This window comes from Ictidomys tridecemlineatus, unplaced genomic scaffold, assembly GCF_052094955.1.
Source record: "Ictidomys tridecemlineatus isolate mIctTri1 unplaced genomic scaffold, mIctTri1.hap1 Scaffold_35, whole genome shotgun sequence".
Classification (NCBI taxonomy): Eukaryota; Metazoa; Chordata; class Mammalia; order Rodentia; family Sciuridae; genus Ictidomys; species Ictidomys tridecemlineatus.
The window spans coordinates 119,590-137,314 of record NW_027522416.1 but is presented as its reverse complement, the minus strand read 5'-3'; the positions used below and the strand labels follow the sequence as shown (position 1 = coordinate 137,314).

At 33.8% G+C, this 17,725-nt stretch overlaps 1 protein-coding gene across 9 annotated transcripts in view; it reads right to left on the bottom strand.

Moving 5' to 3' along the window:
• The window catches only part of LOC144373300 (E3 ubiquitin-protein ligase TTC3-like), a 39,278-nt gene that overhangs the window by 20,086 nt on the left and 1,467 nt on the right, over positions 1 to 17,725 (bottom strand). For 4 of the 9 annotated variants that reach the window (XM_078036394.1, XM_078036396.1, XM_078036398.1 and 1 more), the window contains exons 2-6: positions 8,118 to 8,272; positions 7,626 to 7,668; positions 7,169 to 7,313; positions 6,413 to 6,497; positions 724 to 5,307 (exon numbers count right to left, since the gene is read on the bottom strand). In XM_078036394.1, coding sequence (XP_077892520.1) covers positions 7,192 to 7,313; positions 7,626 to 7,668; positions 8,118 to 8,272 — 320 coding nt within the window. In that variant the 3' untranslated portion in view covers positions 724 to 5,307; positions 6,413 to 6,497; positions 7,169 to 7,191. The remainder of the gene's footprint in view (positions 1 to 723; positions 5,308 to 6,412; positions 6,498 to 7,168; positions 7,314 to 7,625; positions 7,669 to 8,117; positions 8,273 to 17,725) is intronic. The other 5 variants (XM_078036395.1, XM_078036400.1, XM_078036403.1 and 2 more) reach the window with 2 other exon arrangements.

Here is a 17,725-nt window from a genome sequence, read left to right as displayed (position 1 = left end):
TCAAACTCCTAAATCCACTTGTGAGGGCATCCAACTCTTACTGGTTAAACTATTTCCTACTATCTTCTCAGGGGGTCTAACTCATTGATTTGCCTGCTTTCTCTTTTTACTACTCCCCTATTTATCTGGTTTAAAATTGACTGGTTTATCATTTTGTATTCACACATATTAATTCATTATTCTTAAAAAGAGATTATAAAGAAGACCAAAACTAGGTATCATACCACCAGATATCAATTCCTAGTAAAAGGCTATATACAAAAAAGAAAAAAAATTAAAAAGAATGTAAGACAACTTAACCAACAGAAAACAAGAGAGAAACCAGGAATGTACCAACTGTGTACCAACTTAGCAAGAAATTAACATTTTGCCATATTTACTTCAGCTTCTTTTGCAGAAGTTTGTTACACTTGACATCCACTGTGTTATTTTCCCTCCTTTTTCCCCAGAGATAGCCACTCCCCTGGTGTTCAACATGCCCCTGCATTTTAAAACATTTTTAATACATTCTCTGTATTAAGAATATGCATATTGTTTTGCATGTTTTAAACATTATATAAATGGCATCATACTGTACAAATCATTCTGCAACTTGCTTTTTTTCACCAACATTGCATTCATTTTAAATACCATTGAGAATTCCATTGTATGAATATACCATAATTTATTTATCCATTCCCCTACTGATGGACATTTAGGTTGTTTCCATTTCTTTACACTTACAAACAATGCTATATATGAAGGCTTGTACATATCTTCTTGAGTACACATTGAGAGTTTGGAAGAGATGACCCTAGAAGTGGGCTGCAGAATATGCACATCTTCACCTTGTCAGATTTCTCTCCAAAGTGACTGTACCAATTTACACTTTCTCCAGCCAAGTATGAAAGTTTCCTTTGTTCTACATCCTCTCAAGCACTTGGTATTACGAAGTTTTTAAGTTTTTGCCAATCTGATGGATATGAAAAAGAAACTTGTAGTTTTTAATCTGCATGTCATGTAAGGATAATCATGTCCTCATAAATGTTTATTGACTATTTGGATCATTTGTTTTTTAAAATTATCAACTTTCACATTTCCTTTTTACTCTATCGTCACCTTTCCATAGTGAATAATAATAAAGACTCTGCATCCAGGCTGTCTGGACTCAAACACTGGCTCCATCACATATACCTTGTATCCTTTATTTGGGCTCTCTATGTGTAAAGAGGCAGCAGCACCTACCTCACATGGTTGTGAAGGTTTTTATAAGTGAATTTACATAAAGTATTCACAACAGCACACCCATTTTGTTGGATACAGTACTATTATTTTTACCCTTTTAGAAAATAAACTTGCCAAAGTTATTCCTTAAAATTTGATTTTTAATGTCCCAATTTATATTTACTAATCTTTTAGAATTAAATTATTTTAGAAGTTTCAGCATTTCTTACTTTAATCCTTTTATTCTTCTTTCCTAATTTTAATTTTAAATGTTCCATTTCTGTTCTCTTGCAGCTCCACTTTTGCTTTTACAATAGCAGAGATGAAGCCTGGCCTTCTGGAATAACTAAGGACTGCATTATTGCCCAAACTAGTGGAAGGAGGATGCTTTATCCCCACAGATGCTCAGCAGGATTCCCATGGCAGAACTAGCATCCCTCTGATTCGAGAGCTTCAAAACATCTCAACCTTGGTAACTCAGCTAAAAGCTCTTCTCAGGACATAGGTCCTCCTATGTGAGTGGCACATTTCAATTACTAAGAACATGTTCTTTTCTTAAGGTTCATCACTCTAATCATTTTGATCAGGAGTGATACTATGGACTCTGAAAACATTAACCCTACATTACAAGCAAATGACATAAACAATGTGTAAAAAGGTAGGAAACACCAATAAAACTGGTGTAGCATAGCTTCATACATTAAACAGGCATCCAATACATATTGGTGATTGCCTAATAAAGAACAGAGGGTTTTCAATGCTGCTGACCTGGCTCTAGTGAAAATATAGATGGCATTCAACAATAAGCTGTAACATCAGGAAGGAGGTACAAGAATGCCCTGCTCTTGGCCTTTACATCACCAAGCTACCTGATTCTGTGTTTCTATTTTCATGCACCTCCTGTTATAGCAGGGGTTGAGGAGGATCCTCCTTGTGAGTCACCCTGATTTTCCTCTCAGCTTTCAGAGCTCAAGTGTAGGTGACTTTCTGCGCAGCAAGTTTCAGACAGGCACCTCAATTTTCACAAGAGGCTAGCCAAGTTGCAAACCTATTCATCTGATCTTGAAAGTATACAGATTCACCTTCAAACACCACAGAATATCTGCAATTCTGGACCTAGCCAGAGGCAATAACCTAAAGACATTTGCAGCTCATTTCTTGTCAGAACCAGTTGAGGACAGTGGTATTGATGGAAGACTGTGTCAAGCCCATCCATTCCTCTGGTCTAGTTAGCCTCGGATTATCCACGGCTTAAGCCATCTAAAAGCTGCATAACATTAATACAGGTGGTTGGATTACTGGTGATTTTTATTTTCTTCTTTTTAAACTCTGGTATTTTCCAAATTTTCTAACATGAGAATGTGTTCTGTTTATAATAAAAGAAAAACACAATAAATGTTATTTTTAAAGCTACATACTTGGAATATATTGTCTTCCCCACCCCCACCTTCCCACATCCCAAGTAAGTGCTTTTACTGAAAAACAATTGAAAACATGTTCTCAGTTTTCTTGACATCGCAAAAACACTTGTGAAACCCAAAACTTTATTTTCAGAGGTTTTTCCCCCCCTATAAAGAGCAATGTTGCTAGAATTGTTTTTAGCTCTTATCATTCAATTAACATTATTAGTAAGCCATTTAAGAAATTTCCTTCAGAAGGAACCAGCAGGAGGAAAACTCATTGCAGCAATTGGTGTACTGGGGCTTTGTAAATAATGAAAATTATGTAACTTGCCAAGTTTTCCTTTTTCATTCTAAGCAACAGGAGATCAGGGTCAAATATGAATTATTAGTATTCCTACAGGCCCATATACCTATGTAGCCTTGTTTTGAAAAAACAAGCTCTGAATTGGTTTTCTGATTTATTCTGTTTTGAAAATTCTACTGTGTGAATATATTCTTCAGCATACCCCAAACCTTTCTTACAGTAAAGTATTACATAATTCAATAAACAATCTACATTTCAATATTAATACTTATAATTAATTTCTTAAATTTTTAAAACTGACAAGGCAATAAAATCATGGTAGAGTATCTACATCAATCTTTCTCAACAAGTAAATATATTCAACATAAGAAATTAAGAATTAGTTATGATTCCACTCTCATAGTAACATTATTAAGTTTATGTGCTTTCTTTCACTTATGAAGGATATTTACTTAATTTTTCATACCAAGACAAGAAGAAAAGAAGGCAGTAAAAATATTTCTTCCAAAACAGATTAATTAATAGCGCAAAAGGACATAGTATATTATAGGTGTTATAAACACAGACGTTGACATCAACTAAGATCTGTGTTCAAATTAGCATCACTAGTGGTATGAGCTGAGCTGGTCACAGGTAAAGTGTGAAGAATAATATAACCTACCTATTAAAGTTGCTGTGAGACTTAACGTGAAGCAATTAAAACAATGCAGGACATATGACAAAAGCTTGCACTCAGCTGCCGCAGGTACAGTTAGTATATATACAGCCTACTACACTCTCTTTTTAACAATTTTTAACTATTTTTGGAAAAAAAGGGGGGGTTTCTTGCATACCTATGAAACAGAAATGTCTCCCCAAAAATGGCCATTTAGCATAACAATTCAATGATTGTGGTACTTTAATCAACTTACCTAAACTGTCCAGTACAAAGAAAGCAAAGAGCTCCGTTACCATAAAGAAGGTGGTTTTCAGGTCGTAAAAAGAAGTAACGTTTGGTCAGTAAATCACATTACATATGAAATAAACATATATTACACTGAAAACAGGCATGAAAACAGTTTTTTTAAAGAGAGAGTGAGAGAGGAGAGAGAGAGACAGAGAGAATTTTTTAATATTTATTTTTTAGTTCTCGGTGGACACAACATCTTTGTTGGTATGTGGTGCAGAGGATCGAACCCGGGCCGCACGCATGCCAGGCAAGCGCGCTACCACTTGAGCCACATCCCCAGCCCTGAAAACAGTTTTTAAAACTTTACATTTTCATGGCAGAGCAGGAAGAATACAAGATTTGGAACTTAACTGGGTAAATCTCACTTCATTACTTCCCCAGTAGCCTTCTTTAAAACCAACCTAAACTATCCTGTGTTCAAACTGAAGAGAATCCTTGCTCTGTCCAGATCGCAGGACTATTGTCAAGATCAAATAAGACATCTTATTAAAAAGTTAGTCAACTACAATGTATGCTGTAACTACAGAGGACAGGATCATTATGTCAGGGATATGCCACCTTGACAAAGAACTCCAGGAAAAAGGAGCTTGGAAATTGCAACAGTAATGTTAAGTAGCTTCATTTCAAATTTTGATCTTTTTAGTTTTGTCTGACAGTATAAAGCCAGAAATGATTTTCTTCCACCTTTTTCTCAATAGAATAGAGTAGCAGTCTTGGGGCAGCGTGTTGACTAGATTGATTCATTCCCCCTGGGGACAAGCAAGGTAGGAAAGGGAGAAGTTACGTACACCCCAACCTTCAAAGGCTGCTCTAATATTAGGTTGTTCACCTGAAGTGGCCATTAGGTACAGAATAGCACACCTAGGGGGAAGACTACAAAATTCCAGCAGCTGAGTAACAAAACCAGGTAGAAAAGAACACATGCATCCTCAACCATTGCAACTATTTTTCCTTTAAAAGTTTCCTCTAAGAAAGCAAAACCTCCTAAGTAGGTAGCATTTTAAGTATTAGGAACTAATCCTTTTTGATCAGTTAATAATTTATAAGGAAGTAGTTGACAGCAAAATGAGAAAAAGACAATAACAGGTGACTCTGCTGGAATGCCTTAAGAAAATGGAGCAAGGCAGAACCAAATTCACCACTGCACCTGACTTGCTTGAATTGCAGGATTTAATCAGTTCCAAATACTCAGGTTACCTCCAATGCTACTAATAACTAAAGATAAAAAATAAAAATCTATTATGCATATCAATTTGGAAGATTCTACAATTCTTGATCTTATTTTTATTTATCCTAACATTCTAACTTGAGCTGCCACACAAAAAGGATCTCATTGCTCTGTTTTGCTCTTACCTATATTCAATGGCTCTGGTGTAATAGATAATAGCTATATCAAATCTTTCTTTGGAAAACTCTTCATTTCCTTTCATTTTCATTAGTTCTCCTTTCTGAGAAACCAAGGTGAAAGAAGACCCATCAATTAGCTCCAAAGACAATCAAGAAACCAATACCTAGGAAAAATGGATCTGGGTTTCCATCTTTAATATCAAAAATAAGCTAGGGGATTATTTATATAGAAAAGGAGAATGTAATATCCAATATTTGGGGATGTACAGTTGACCCTCAATATCTATGGGTTCTGCAACTGCAGATGCAACCATATGCAGATCAAAAACTTTTGGAAAGACCAAAAAGGGTCTATAGGAACATGTACAGACTTTTCTTCTTGTCATTTCCCCTAAGCAATACAGTACAACAACTATTTACATAGTATTTACAGAGTACTAGGTATTATATAGTGACCTAGAGATTATTTAAAATATATGTGAGCAAGTGTACAAGGTACAGCAAATACTATACCATTTTTTATGAAGGATTTGAGCTCCAGCAGATTTGGTACCAGATAGGATCCAAATGAAATAAGAAAAATTATCAAATGGCTTTTTAAAAGAGAGGAGGTCAAGGCAGAAGGATCATGAGTTCAAAGCCAGCCTCAGCAAAAGCGAGGTACTAAGCAACTCAGTGAAACCCTGTCTCTAAATAAAATACAAAACAGGCTGGGGATGTAGCTCAGTGGTTGAGTGCCCCTGAGTTCAGTCTCCCACCCCCAAAAGAGAGAGAGAGAGAATCACCATAGTACAAAGACACCTTCTCAAATCTATCCTGATAAATTTTATCCCAAAGGCAAAGTATTTGTCAATAGTGGTATGTTTTTATGTCAAAAGACAGAGTTCGTTTACTTTTAGAACCTGTGATTAAGGTTTCTATGAACCAGGGCCCCCTTTCATTAGTGACAAATTCTAATTTCTCTCCTTTAATATCAAGAAGCTGTCCTGGTCCATTATGGCATGGCAGAACCAGGACATTGGTTATCAACGTTATCACTTCCATACCATGCACACTCTGACAGCAGAATAATCTCAGGTAAAGAAAACTGAAAAGCTTATCTGTTAACTGCTATAAACTGGTAACACAGTTTATAGCAGTTAACAGTTAACAACTGACACTCTATATTTACATTCTTTGGAGGCGGGGCTACATTCTACCACTTACCGCAACTTTCTTTGCCAAATCCAAAATATCTTACATCAACTCAAGATATTGTAATTTCTTCAAACTCATCTCAGAGGCATGAGAACTGTTTAAAGACAAATTTATTTTTGGAAAGATTACTTTCTCATGTATACAAATTCACTGAATTTTATGCTTATATTACAAGCTATCTGACAAAAACATTCAGTTCTTTTCTCCACTCTAGGTAACATAAATAAGGAGTTTATTAAATGGACCAAACCATATATCCCCTCTCTCTCAGTTCTATACCACTCACATTTATAAAAGTATTTTAATTTTTCCTGACTTAACTTCAAGTCTACCATCTAATACTATTCAGAATTATTTCATTATAATGTTATAAATTTTCTTACATATTCAAATTCCAAGAATTTACTTTTCTTCCTGTTAAACAAAAGCAAAACTGAACAGCATATAGGAATGAAGAGTAAGCCAAGTGTAGTGGCATATGCCTAAAATCCTAGCTATTCCAGATGGTGAGGCAGGAGGATTTCAAGTTTAAGGCCAGCTTAAAGTTTGTTTAGCTAGACTGCATCTCAAAATAAAATTTTTAAAAAAGGGTTTAAGGTGTAGCTTGTCAAGCACGGGGAAGACCCTGAGTTCAACCCACAGTAACACCACAAAAAAAAAAAAAGAAGAATGAGGTATAACCCTTCCATTGTATTTGACATTCCTTAGCACTGTGCAACATGCTTATCACCACTCATCCAAAATGAATAACATATAGTGACTTACATGGTCTCCACACAGGGATGTAATCATGATATTACAGAACTGTGCTGATGTTGAAAAAGAAGTGGCCAGAAGATATATATTTTAATGGCATCACAGTAATCTTGCAGGACAGAAAGTGGTTTACTACACCATATATTGCAGATGTCTTAATTAAAATAAAAAAGTTTAAAATTAATATTTGTGCCCTGATTTTTAATGAATCAACACTGCTATACAGAAAAGGTAAAAATGGATATGAGAAGACAAGAAATGAATTAAGGTTTTAAACTGCTAGATGTTAAGAATATTTTAAGTGTTGGCTAAAACTCAATTTACAAAGAAAGATTTTGGGTTCCAGGAAAAAACATAGTAAGAATCTATTTTTAAGAAGACAAATCTGATTTGTTGATATGACTAGATAAATCACCTCCATTTGTGGTCCATCAATAAATTAACGTTAATATGTCAACATGCTCACCTAAATATTTCTCGCTTTGGGCATAATCTTTATACTTCATATCCTAAAAAAAAAAGAAAATTATTTCGATTTGCAACTGGTAAAATACACAAGTATACTTTTTGACTTTCAATCAATGGATTAGCAGAACTAAACTGAAAAACATCTAATGTACATTTACTTATATGCTTTGAATATATCTGTAGCCAGTGAGTCTTAATTTAAGGCCTTTTTCATGTTTCCTGAGTTTCTTTCTACAACTCTATTCAAGAGTTTTTCTAATTCTCAGAAAGCCGCCTAATGTCTTCACTTATTCTCTGAAATCTATTCTTATTGTTGAGGCACAGCTTATTTCTTTTGAATAATAACCTCTTCAAAAGCATGTGTTCCTTCTTATAAAAACCCATAGCCACACACACACATACACACACAAAATCTTTACTCAAATGCCCTAAATCAGAAAGCCTTTAGGATATACCATGTTAAAAACAAAAATTTAACAAACCTACTTACCACTCCATCACAGTAAAGCTGAGTCACACGAACATAGTTATCCGTCGTATATTCAGGAGCAAAGACACAATCATCTTCGTAAGGGCTATCTTCCAACAATGCACAATCCACCACAGTGAAGTCTCCATCAGTAAAATTGTCCATGGCACACAATCCTAAGGAAATAACATAATCCAATTCAGTAATTAAATCATTTGAGATGACATGAGCAGCATTCTTCCTGGCTTCTATAGTATAACTGAAAAATACTAAAAACCTATGCTTAAGGAACTCCAATCAGAACACTGATTTTTGTCCCCATTCTGTGATTCTCCCCCCATTCTCTCCCAATAGTTTTATCTGCTTCTTCCTTTCCTCAGGCTCAGATATTCACCATCACTACTCTGAACTTATCTGTTTACATGTATCCCTTAGATGGAAGATAAGGGCACTGTTATTTACTTTGTATGTGCCTAGCATTCAGTAAGCCTCAAATGACTGCTCAAAATAGAAAGGCATCTTCCCACTGCTGCACTCTTACTCCACCTGCTTTTACTGCATCCCATGTTTTACCATACATGAAATGCTACATTCTCAATTTCCTGGCCTGAACTAAATCCTTAGCACTGAGAAACAGTTTCCTATCAGTGTTCATACTCCGCTATGTGTCTCTCATCATCTCTCCATCTTGGGGAAAGGGACAGGACCAGAGTGGTCCAGGGTGAGTCTTTCAAATCTCTTCCAGACATTCAGACATGAATGGATGTCCAAATCCAGACATGCCATCTTGTAACTACACCTTCTTCTAATAGTCTCCCAACCACCACAACACAGAGCACTGCTAGACTACAAAGGAGGAAAAAAAAACCTCACATTACCAAGACACATGTTTTAAAAATATTTATTTCAATGGGGGAAAAGGGAAACTAGGGCCAGAGTTTTAGATTAAGATTTTGTGTTTTTTCCCCCTGAAAAAAAAAAGTTCAATAATGAGGATTTTTAGAGCTCTGAGAGAACAGCTACACTAAATATCACTGAAAAATTCATTTTACTACTTCTAACTCTTGCCCAAATAAAGGCTTTCTTTTTCTACCATCACCAGCACCAAGATTAACACCATTTCTTACACCTTTTCACTTTCACTATTATCCCATTATGATTAGAACTAGTAAAGCTTCTTTTTTCCTAAGCAAGACCACCATCAATCTTTGAAATATTTCTTTAATAAATCCTTCTTATTATATCCAATTTAGTGTATTAAAACCTTGCAATATCTAAAGTGAAGAACAATAACAGGCTTCCTAGCAAACTCTATAAAATGTGTCAAAATACTGCACTAAGTGCTTTACAAGCCATCATCTCATTCTCATAACAATTCTTAGTAGCCCCACATGCCAACATCTCCACTATAAAAATGGGAAAAAGTCTCAGTAAAATTAAGGTCCTTGGTGACCTTATCCACCATACACAGGGCTTAAAACAACACTTTCTGAACTTTATTTGCATAGCTTCACCATGATTGTTGCCATTTCCATATATCACATGTATTTTTACTAATATTTTCCTTTCATTGTACTCACTTGGCCTAAGTGATAATGTCCATGATGTCATAGGTTTGATCCACAAGTTATGTTTTTTCATACACATAAAATCCTAACTATTAAAAAAATTCAAGTGCTTATCCAGGTACTATTTAAAATTATCTCATATGGTACTGTAGGAAAACAATGGCTTCCAAACTGCCAAATGCTAAAATCCCAAATCCTTCTCTTAACTTCTAGACCCTCTGTCCCAATTGCTATTGGATCTTAACCAATATGTCCCATAAGCCCCTCAGTAATTTTCAGTAAGTTGAAAAACAAATAACTTTTTCCTCAAAAAAAAGCAAATGAAACCAAGTTCTTTTCTCTTTCTATATGCTATTTATCAGTTAATTGCTCTACATGCCACATGTTTACTCAAACCAAAAATCTGGGGGTCAATCTAGACTTCCTGTTTTCCTCAACATTTCTATCCAACTGACCACTAAATCCTCAATTTCTTCTTCCCCAAGATCTAAACTTAGCACACATATACCTCTTCATGTCCAGTGCCACTGCTTTAATTGTATCTTTACCTTTATTCCTCTCAAAAATGCATAAATGATCTCCTAACTGTGGTTTACTGTCAAACCTGGTATCCTCTAAAACACTGATCATATAATATTACAGCAGAAAATCATTCAACAGCTTTCCTTCATTATCAGAATAAAGTCCAACCACCTTACTATAAGCATAGATTTCATGTGATCCTATTCCTGTTTCTATCTCCAGTCACTTTGTGATATATAACATGGAAGCTAGTCATACCCAACTGCTCATCATTCCTAAACTCTGTGACCACCTAGTGCCTACCAATCCTTGACACTCAATTCTATGAAGCATTTTCCACAGTACCAAGTTTATTTTTGCACTTCTACTCTACAAGCCTAGAGCACCCTGCCCACTCCTGACACAGTTCTTACACTGTTTGATCACCACAGGTTCATCTCTGTAAGGTCACTACGGGGCCAGAGGATACACTGTGCAGTCTGCTTGCCACCTATACTATTATTTATTTAATTAATATCTCCCTTCAGAAAAACCCAGCCTTTTAAACAAATTTATTTTAATAGAAAATTGATAACATACAACAAAAGTTTTCTAATACAAGCTAAATATATTACTAAAATTAATCTTAAAATACACTTCTGATCACATCAGTTATGATGAACTAGATTCTGAAGGACACTACCAATGCAAGAAAAGCAGATCTTGGATTTTTAAAAAATACTTTTAAGTAATTTCAGCTCACGGAAATACATTTCAGGAGACCCTCTCCCCCCAAAAAGCAGCAAACGTTTAGACAGGAACTTGGCAACCAAAAGCAGTAAGAAGTAGAAAAGCAGATCTTGGATTTTAAAAAAATACTTTTAAGTACTTTCTGCTCACAGAAATATATTTCAGGAGACTCTCAGGACAGTGAACCCTAGACCAGAAGCAAAATGTCAGAACTGAAAAGTGGATCAAATTAAACTCCTGTCTCCCAACCAGAGCTAATACAAATGCTTTCAGAAAGAAAAGTAACTTCCAGTTAGGCTCTCAAGACTCTCACAAATTTCTACCAAATAGATCTTTAGAGTTTATAATAGGGGATCACCAAGCACTGGAAATAACAAGCCACCATGAGGGGCAGACAACAGATGGGGAAAAAAGCAATAAATTTGGATCCCCTAAGGATAGAAACATTGAGATTTCCAGACACAGTCTGTGAACAACTACAAAAATGAGCAAGTAACATGAGACTACAATAAATGACTGTATATATGAAAAATAACCAAGCTAAACTTTGAGAAATTAAAAATATAATTGTTAAAAGTGAAAAAATGGGGGATTAGAGAGAAAATTAGGCACACCTAAGAGAAAAATGGCAAACTAGACGATAAGAAGGATGAAATTACCCAGCACTAAAAATTTTATTAAGGAGAAATAAGATGAAAAGTAGGATGGGGGAAGAGTAAGTGATCTAGAAACAGTTACACATACATATAGCCAGTTAAAACTCCAAAAGGGGAGAACAGTCCAAATAAAAAAGAGGCAATATTTAAAGAATACAAGGCTCCAGAATCTTCTAGATCTCATGAAAGACAATATTCAGAATGAACATCCAGTACCCAAAATACAATAAAAAATTAATTTCCATCTAAACTTAGAAATGAAATGATATAAATCAAAGACAAAATCCAATGCAGCTATAAGAAAAAGATATTTTCTTCAAAAAAAGCATAAATAAAACTAGCAGCAGACTTTGTATAATATTTTCACCACATTCTCTTAAGAAAAGTGTTAAAAATAGTTTTAAATAAAAACTGAGTTGACCACCAATCAAGAGTTTTGAACTAAAGGAACTTCTAATCCTACCAATTAAAAGACACTGATTGTCTGATGGGCCTGAAAGATAAGACCAGCAATATGAAAAAAAAAAGTAAAAATCAAATGAAAAGCACATTCTAGATAAATTACCACCAAAGACTCTAAGTCAAAAAAAGCAAAATTAGGAATAGAGAGGATCATAACAGAGTAGATATGTTAAGAGAAAATATTAAGCTTGTATGCAGCTAATATAAGTACCTCAAAATACATAAAAACAAAAACTATTAGAAGTATAAAAAGTCTATTAGAAGGTAACAGAAGATTCCAACATACTCTTCTCAATTAATGATAAAAACTAATAAAGACTGAACAACACAATTTCTTATCTTTAATGATTACAGAAAAATTATAGAATTCACTATGGACAAGGTCATAAAAATAAGAATGAAATAACAACAAGAACACATTCTCTAACAACACAGGTGAAAAAAAAATTAATGTAGATACACCTGAAAATTAAAACAATGAAAAAGTTAATGCAGATACATTTGAAAAGATAAAACATGCCAGGTGCGGTGGCACATGCCTGTAATCCCAGTGGCTGGGAAAGATAAGGCAGCAGGATAGTGAGTTCAAGGCCAGCCTCAGCAATTTATCGAAGCCCTAAGCAACTCAGAAACAGACTGTTTCTAAATAAAATATAAAAAATGGCTGGGGATGTGGCTCAGTAGTTAAGCCCTTTGGGTTCAATCCCCAGTACCAAGACAAAACAAACAAACAAACAGAAAGCATTTCTAAATAGTAAGCCAAAAAAATTAAAATTGAACTTTTTATAAGAACTTAATTTCTGAAAATTAATAAAAGCATTAGAAACTTAGATGAAGAAAATAATGAATTTCAAGAAAATTTATAGCATTACATGCTTATACTAGGAAAAAATAGCTAAAATTGATGTTAAAACTTGCAATTTAAGTTAGAAAAAGAAAAGAAAGGGAAGGAAATCATAAATAAAAGAGGGAAATCAGCATGCACAAGGTCCTGGGTTGAATCCCTAGCACCCGCCTTGCCCCGTAAAAAGTTAGTCTTTTGTGAAGATTAATAAAACAGACAAACTTTGGCAATAATGAAAGAGAGAAATAGAGACAGAGAGAGAAGTCAGACATAAATAATATTCAAAATGAGAAAAGGGAACATCCAAATAAAGAAAAGATGGAAAGGGATATTAAAATATTATTAACTTGATGCCAATAAACTTTAAACATGCTAATGAAAGGACAAATTTCTAAAACTAAAATAAATAGAGAACCTGAACACTCCTACTACCATTCAACTTCTAATGACTACTCAGCTTCCACAAAGAAAATACTAAATTTAAGTCATTTTCAAATAGGTTTCACCAATTTTTTTAAGAAACAAATCAGACCAATCCAAACTCTCTCGGACAACTGAAAAAAGAGGAACTACTTGCTAATTCAATATATAAGTTCAGTATAAAGTAATACCAGAATCAGGTAGTCAATAAGGAAAAAGAGAATTCTATTTATAAAATGATTCAAAAACTCTGAAGAAAATATTAGCAAATTCAATCCAGGAGTTCATAAACAGATAATCCATCAATACCAGTTTGGATTTATCTCAAGAATAAAGAATTTTCAAACCCATAAATTGTAATTCATTATATTTATAACAATTACAGGGGGGAAAAAGGAAAAAAAAAGGAGATATTTCTCAACAGATGCAGAAAAACATGACAAAATGCAGATTTCCTGGACACATTCAAAGATGTCTACAAAAGCTCATACAAAATGTTATTCTTTATGGGAGAACACTCTCTTTAAAATTGGGAATAAGATCTGTAAGCCCATTATAATGACTCACTTCTAATGAATAATCATAATCACCTCCATTGAACATAGATCTAAAAGTGTGCTAGAACATTAAAAAATAAAAGAGCAAATAACTGTCACCATTTGCAAATGATATAATTATTCACATAAAACAAGGAATTCCAGGAAATATATTAGAAATATTAGAAGTTTATCAAGTGGATAACTAAAAAGCAATATTAAAAACATTAAATTGCTACTTACTAATAATTGTCAGAAAATAGATTGTTGGGGCTGTAGTTGTGGCTCATTGGTAGAGCGCTTGCCTAGCATGTGCGAGGAGGCACCGGGTTCGATCCTTGGCACCACATAAAAATGAATAAATAAAAATAAAGGTATAAAAATGTTTTAACTGTTAAAATTTTAAAAAATAGATTCTTAAACACTGGCACTTATAATACCAACAACAATTTAAAACATTGGATCAGCATTTAAAAAGTGAATAATCTCTATAAAGAAAATTATAAAACTGTATTAAAAGACACTGAAAACCTAAATAAATAAAAATACTATATTCTCAAAATCCTCAGGGTTTTAATTCTCCCCAGAACTTACTCAATGAATTTCAATTAAGTCCCAAAAGGTTTTTCATGTCTCATGTAACAAATTGATCCTTTAAAGAATCCAAATGTCCAAAAACAGCTGAGACTCAAGTCCTCCCCAGATATCAAAATTCTGGTAAAATGATAGCATTATTGATTAAGACCGTGTGAGTATCAACACAGAAAAAGATTGCAAATGATTCACAACAGGTGACAAGTGATGCAGAAAGGCAAACCAGAAACAGACCCATCATGCACACAGAAGACAAACATAAAAGAAATAGTACAGCAGATCACTAGTGACTGAGGGGCTGGAACCACATGAAGGGATAAAATGAATGTGAATCACTAACACCATTCCAAAAAAGGAAAAATAAATTTCAGATGGATTATGAATTTAAATGTGAAAAGTGTCATTTTAAAACTTCTAGAAAGAAACACTTGAGAATGTCTTTATAAACCCAGAACAAGAAAGGTTTTCAGTTACAGAACATTAAAATTAAGAAAGAGTGAATGAAATATACCATGAAGAGTAAAAAGACTGGCCAAAAACTGGAAGAAGACATTTACAATGTATATAATCAATAAAAGACCTGTTACCAGTTTTATAAGACAACTAAATAGGAAAAAAATGGATAAAAAGACATGACCAGGTATTTCATAAAAGGAAAATATAAATGGTTCATAAATATATGAAGAGATGTTCAATCTCAATAATCAAACAAATGCAAATTAAAACCACAACGATGTATTGTACATACCCATTCCAGTGGCAAATATTAGGACATCTAACATAAGTATTGGAGAGGATACACATCAACTTACACACTGCTGATGAAAATATCTAAGTTGGAAAATCTTTTGGCCAAAATATAAACTGGTACAACCACTTAAAACCCTGAAATCATTCGTAAAGTTGAATATTTACACACCCTTTGACCCAGCAATTCCACTTCTAGCAAACAGCTTACATTTACTATTTTTCTTTTCCCTCTCATAAACCACCAAAAATGCTTTTGAAAAAAATCACTCACATTTTACAACAACATCTAAAAAATTCTGGCATCAAGCTTAAATAATTGCAAATGATGAATTTATAGAGTAGTATAGTAGCATTTAAAACTAAAATGAATGTTTCTTTTAAATGCATAATTATTAATAACAATACAGTTAATCAAAATAGCTACATATACTGATAATTAAATAGAAAAGTGAAATTTTATTGGACATGCATCTCTTGAAATAATGGAGAGATGTTGCCTGAATTAAAGATGGCTTTCCCCAATGCTATACACTGTATACCAAACAGTGCTATACACTGTAAACCAAATTACCTCTTTGGTTTCCAGAGTTTTCCTAGTTGGGGCTATTCCCTAGTTCTTCTTTGTAGGTATGTGGTTTGTGTTATGTAAAACACTACTGTGATGAAAGGGAAGGTGTGAAAGTTGAACCAGCATGACTCTATTATTGGTCTCAGGCATACAGTTTCAAGAAAGATCACATACGGAATTTAATGATCTAGAAATTCATTAACATCTCCTGTTCCCATATACTACTTGGAAAATCATATACCCCAGGATGAAAATTAAAAGAAATTCTTTCAACTCTGTATATACAAGACTCTTCAAAGTAACAAAACCTCAACAACCAGAACACCCACCAATAGGAGAATGCATAAGCTGTGTTATATTCACCTGTGGAATATTACACAGCAGTAAAAATTAAAGACTTACATCCATTCTCAATATCAGTGACCCTTAGAAATGTAACATTGGATGAAATAAACATGTTCCCAAAGACTACAGTACCCAGTAATTCCTTTCTTTCTTTTTCTCCAAACACAGAAAACATACAATACATTGTTGAGGGATATTTACAAATCTGATAAAAATTATTTTTTAAATGCAAAGAATAACACACAATTCAAGATAATCACCTTTTGGGTGAACACATTCAATATTGGTTATTTTGATTCTTGGATTAACTCTGGTCGATTCACAGATGTTCATTTTATTGTTTTGCTTCACAGCTTGCATATGTTACACATTTTCAATATATCAAAATAAAGAGAAAGGATTTTTAAAACATTAAAATAAAGAGAAAAAATTTTTAAAACATTCATCTTATAAAAAATGCTTTAATTAATTCCCCTCACCTGCCACTTGAGAGATACATATAACATATCATGGAAATCCTATCTTTACATCAACCATCGCAATATTAGGTACATAATAAATGTTCATTGAAATTAATTTTGAGGATCAAATGCATTAAAGATTGAGCTAATTAGCTTGAGCCAGGAACTCATATGTTGACACAGGGCTAAGGCAAAAGCCTAGATGACTGCAAGCAAATGCAACAGCAAGCTAGTCATAAGGAAGCTGGTCAGTAAAGAAAAGACAAAAAAATGTAGTATAATGACATACTGTTAGCAAGGATATGAGGAAATGGGTGTTTTCACTCAATACCAACAATGAAACTTGGTAAAACCGCTTTGAGAGCTTCTGTAATATCTGTTTAAATTGAAGATGCACATACTTCTACCCAGCAAATCTACTACACAGACATACTTCCTAGAGAAACTTCCAAATGTGTGCACAGCACACAGGTACAAAGATATTTATTGCAGGACTGTTTTTAAAGAGTCAAAAACTGGAAACAACTTCATAGTCCATCAATAGGGGAATGTATAAATTATGGTATATTCATACAATGTAATTCTATACCACGAATTAAAATGAATTCACCAAAGATTATTCATAACTGATCATTCAATTTATTCATATAGAAATCTCTAAATGTGATACTGGGTGAAAAAAGCAAGTTGCAAAAAAACACACGTAGTTTAATATCATTAGTTTAAAATCCAACAACACAATGTATGTTTGTAGATTCATCGTGAGCAAAGTATAAAATATGCAAAGAAATGATTTACACAAACCTAAACACAGTGGCTATCTCTAGGTAAGGAGGGGGAGGAACTGAAAGTACCTCCACAATCTTTTAATTTTATTTTTTTACAAAAAAGATTTGAAGTAAATCTGGCAAAATAATTACATCTGTAAAATCTAAATCATCTATTAGATCTCCATTTATATTCAAAATGCTCCACAAATTAAAAGAATGGAAAAGTAGTCAAGAATAGGAAATTGCCGCAGAACAGAGACACACCAAGCGCAGCCCTTGAGTGCAAAGCAGGAACGAATAATAATAGTAGTAGGTGGGTCCCTAATGGGTTTGAAGTTTCTTTTCCCATATATCCTTATAATAAATTCCACTATCCTGATGATAAAATACAAATTTCTTTCAAC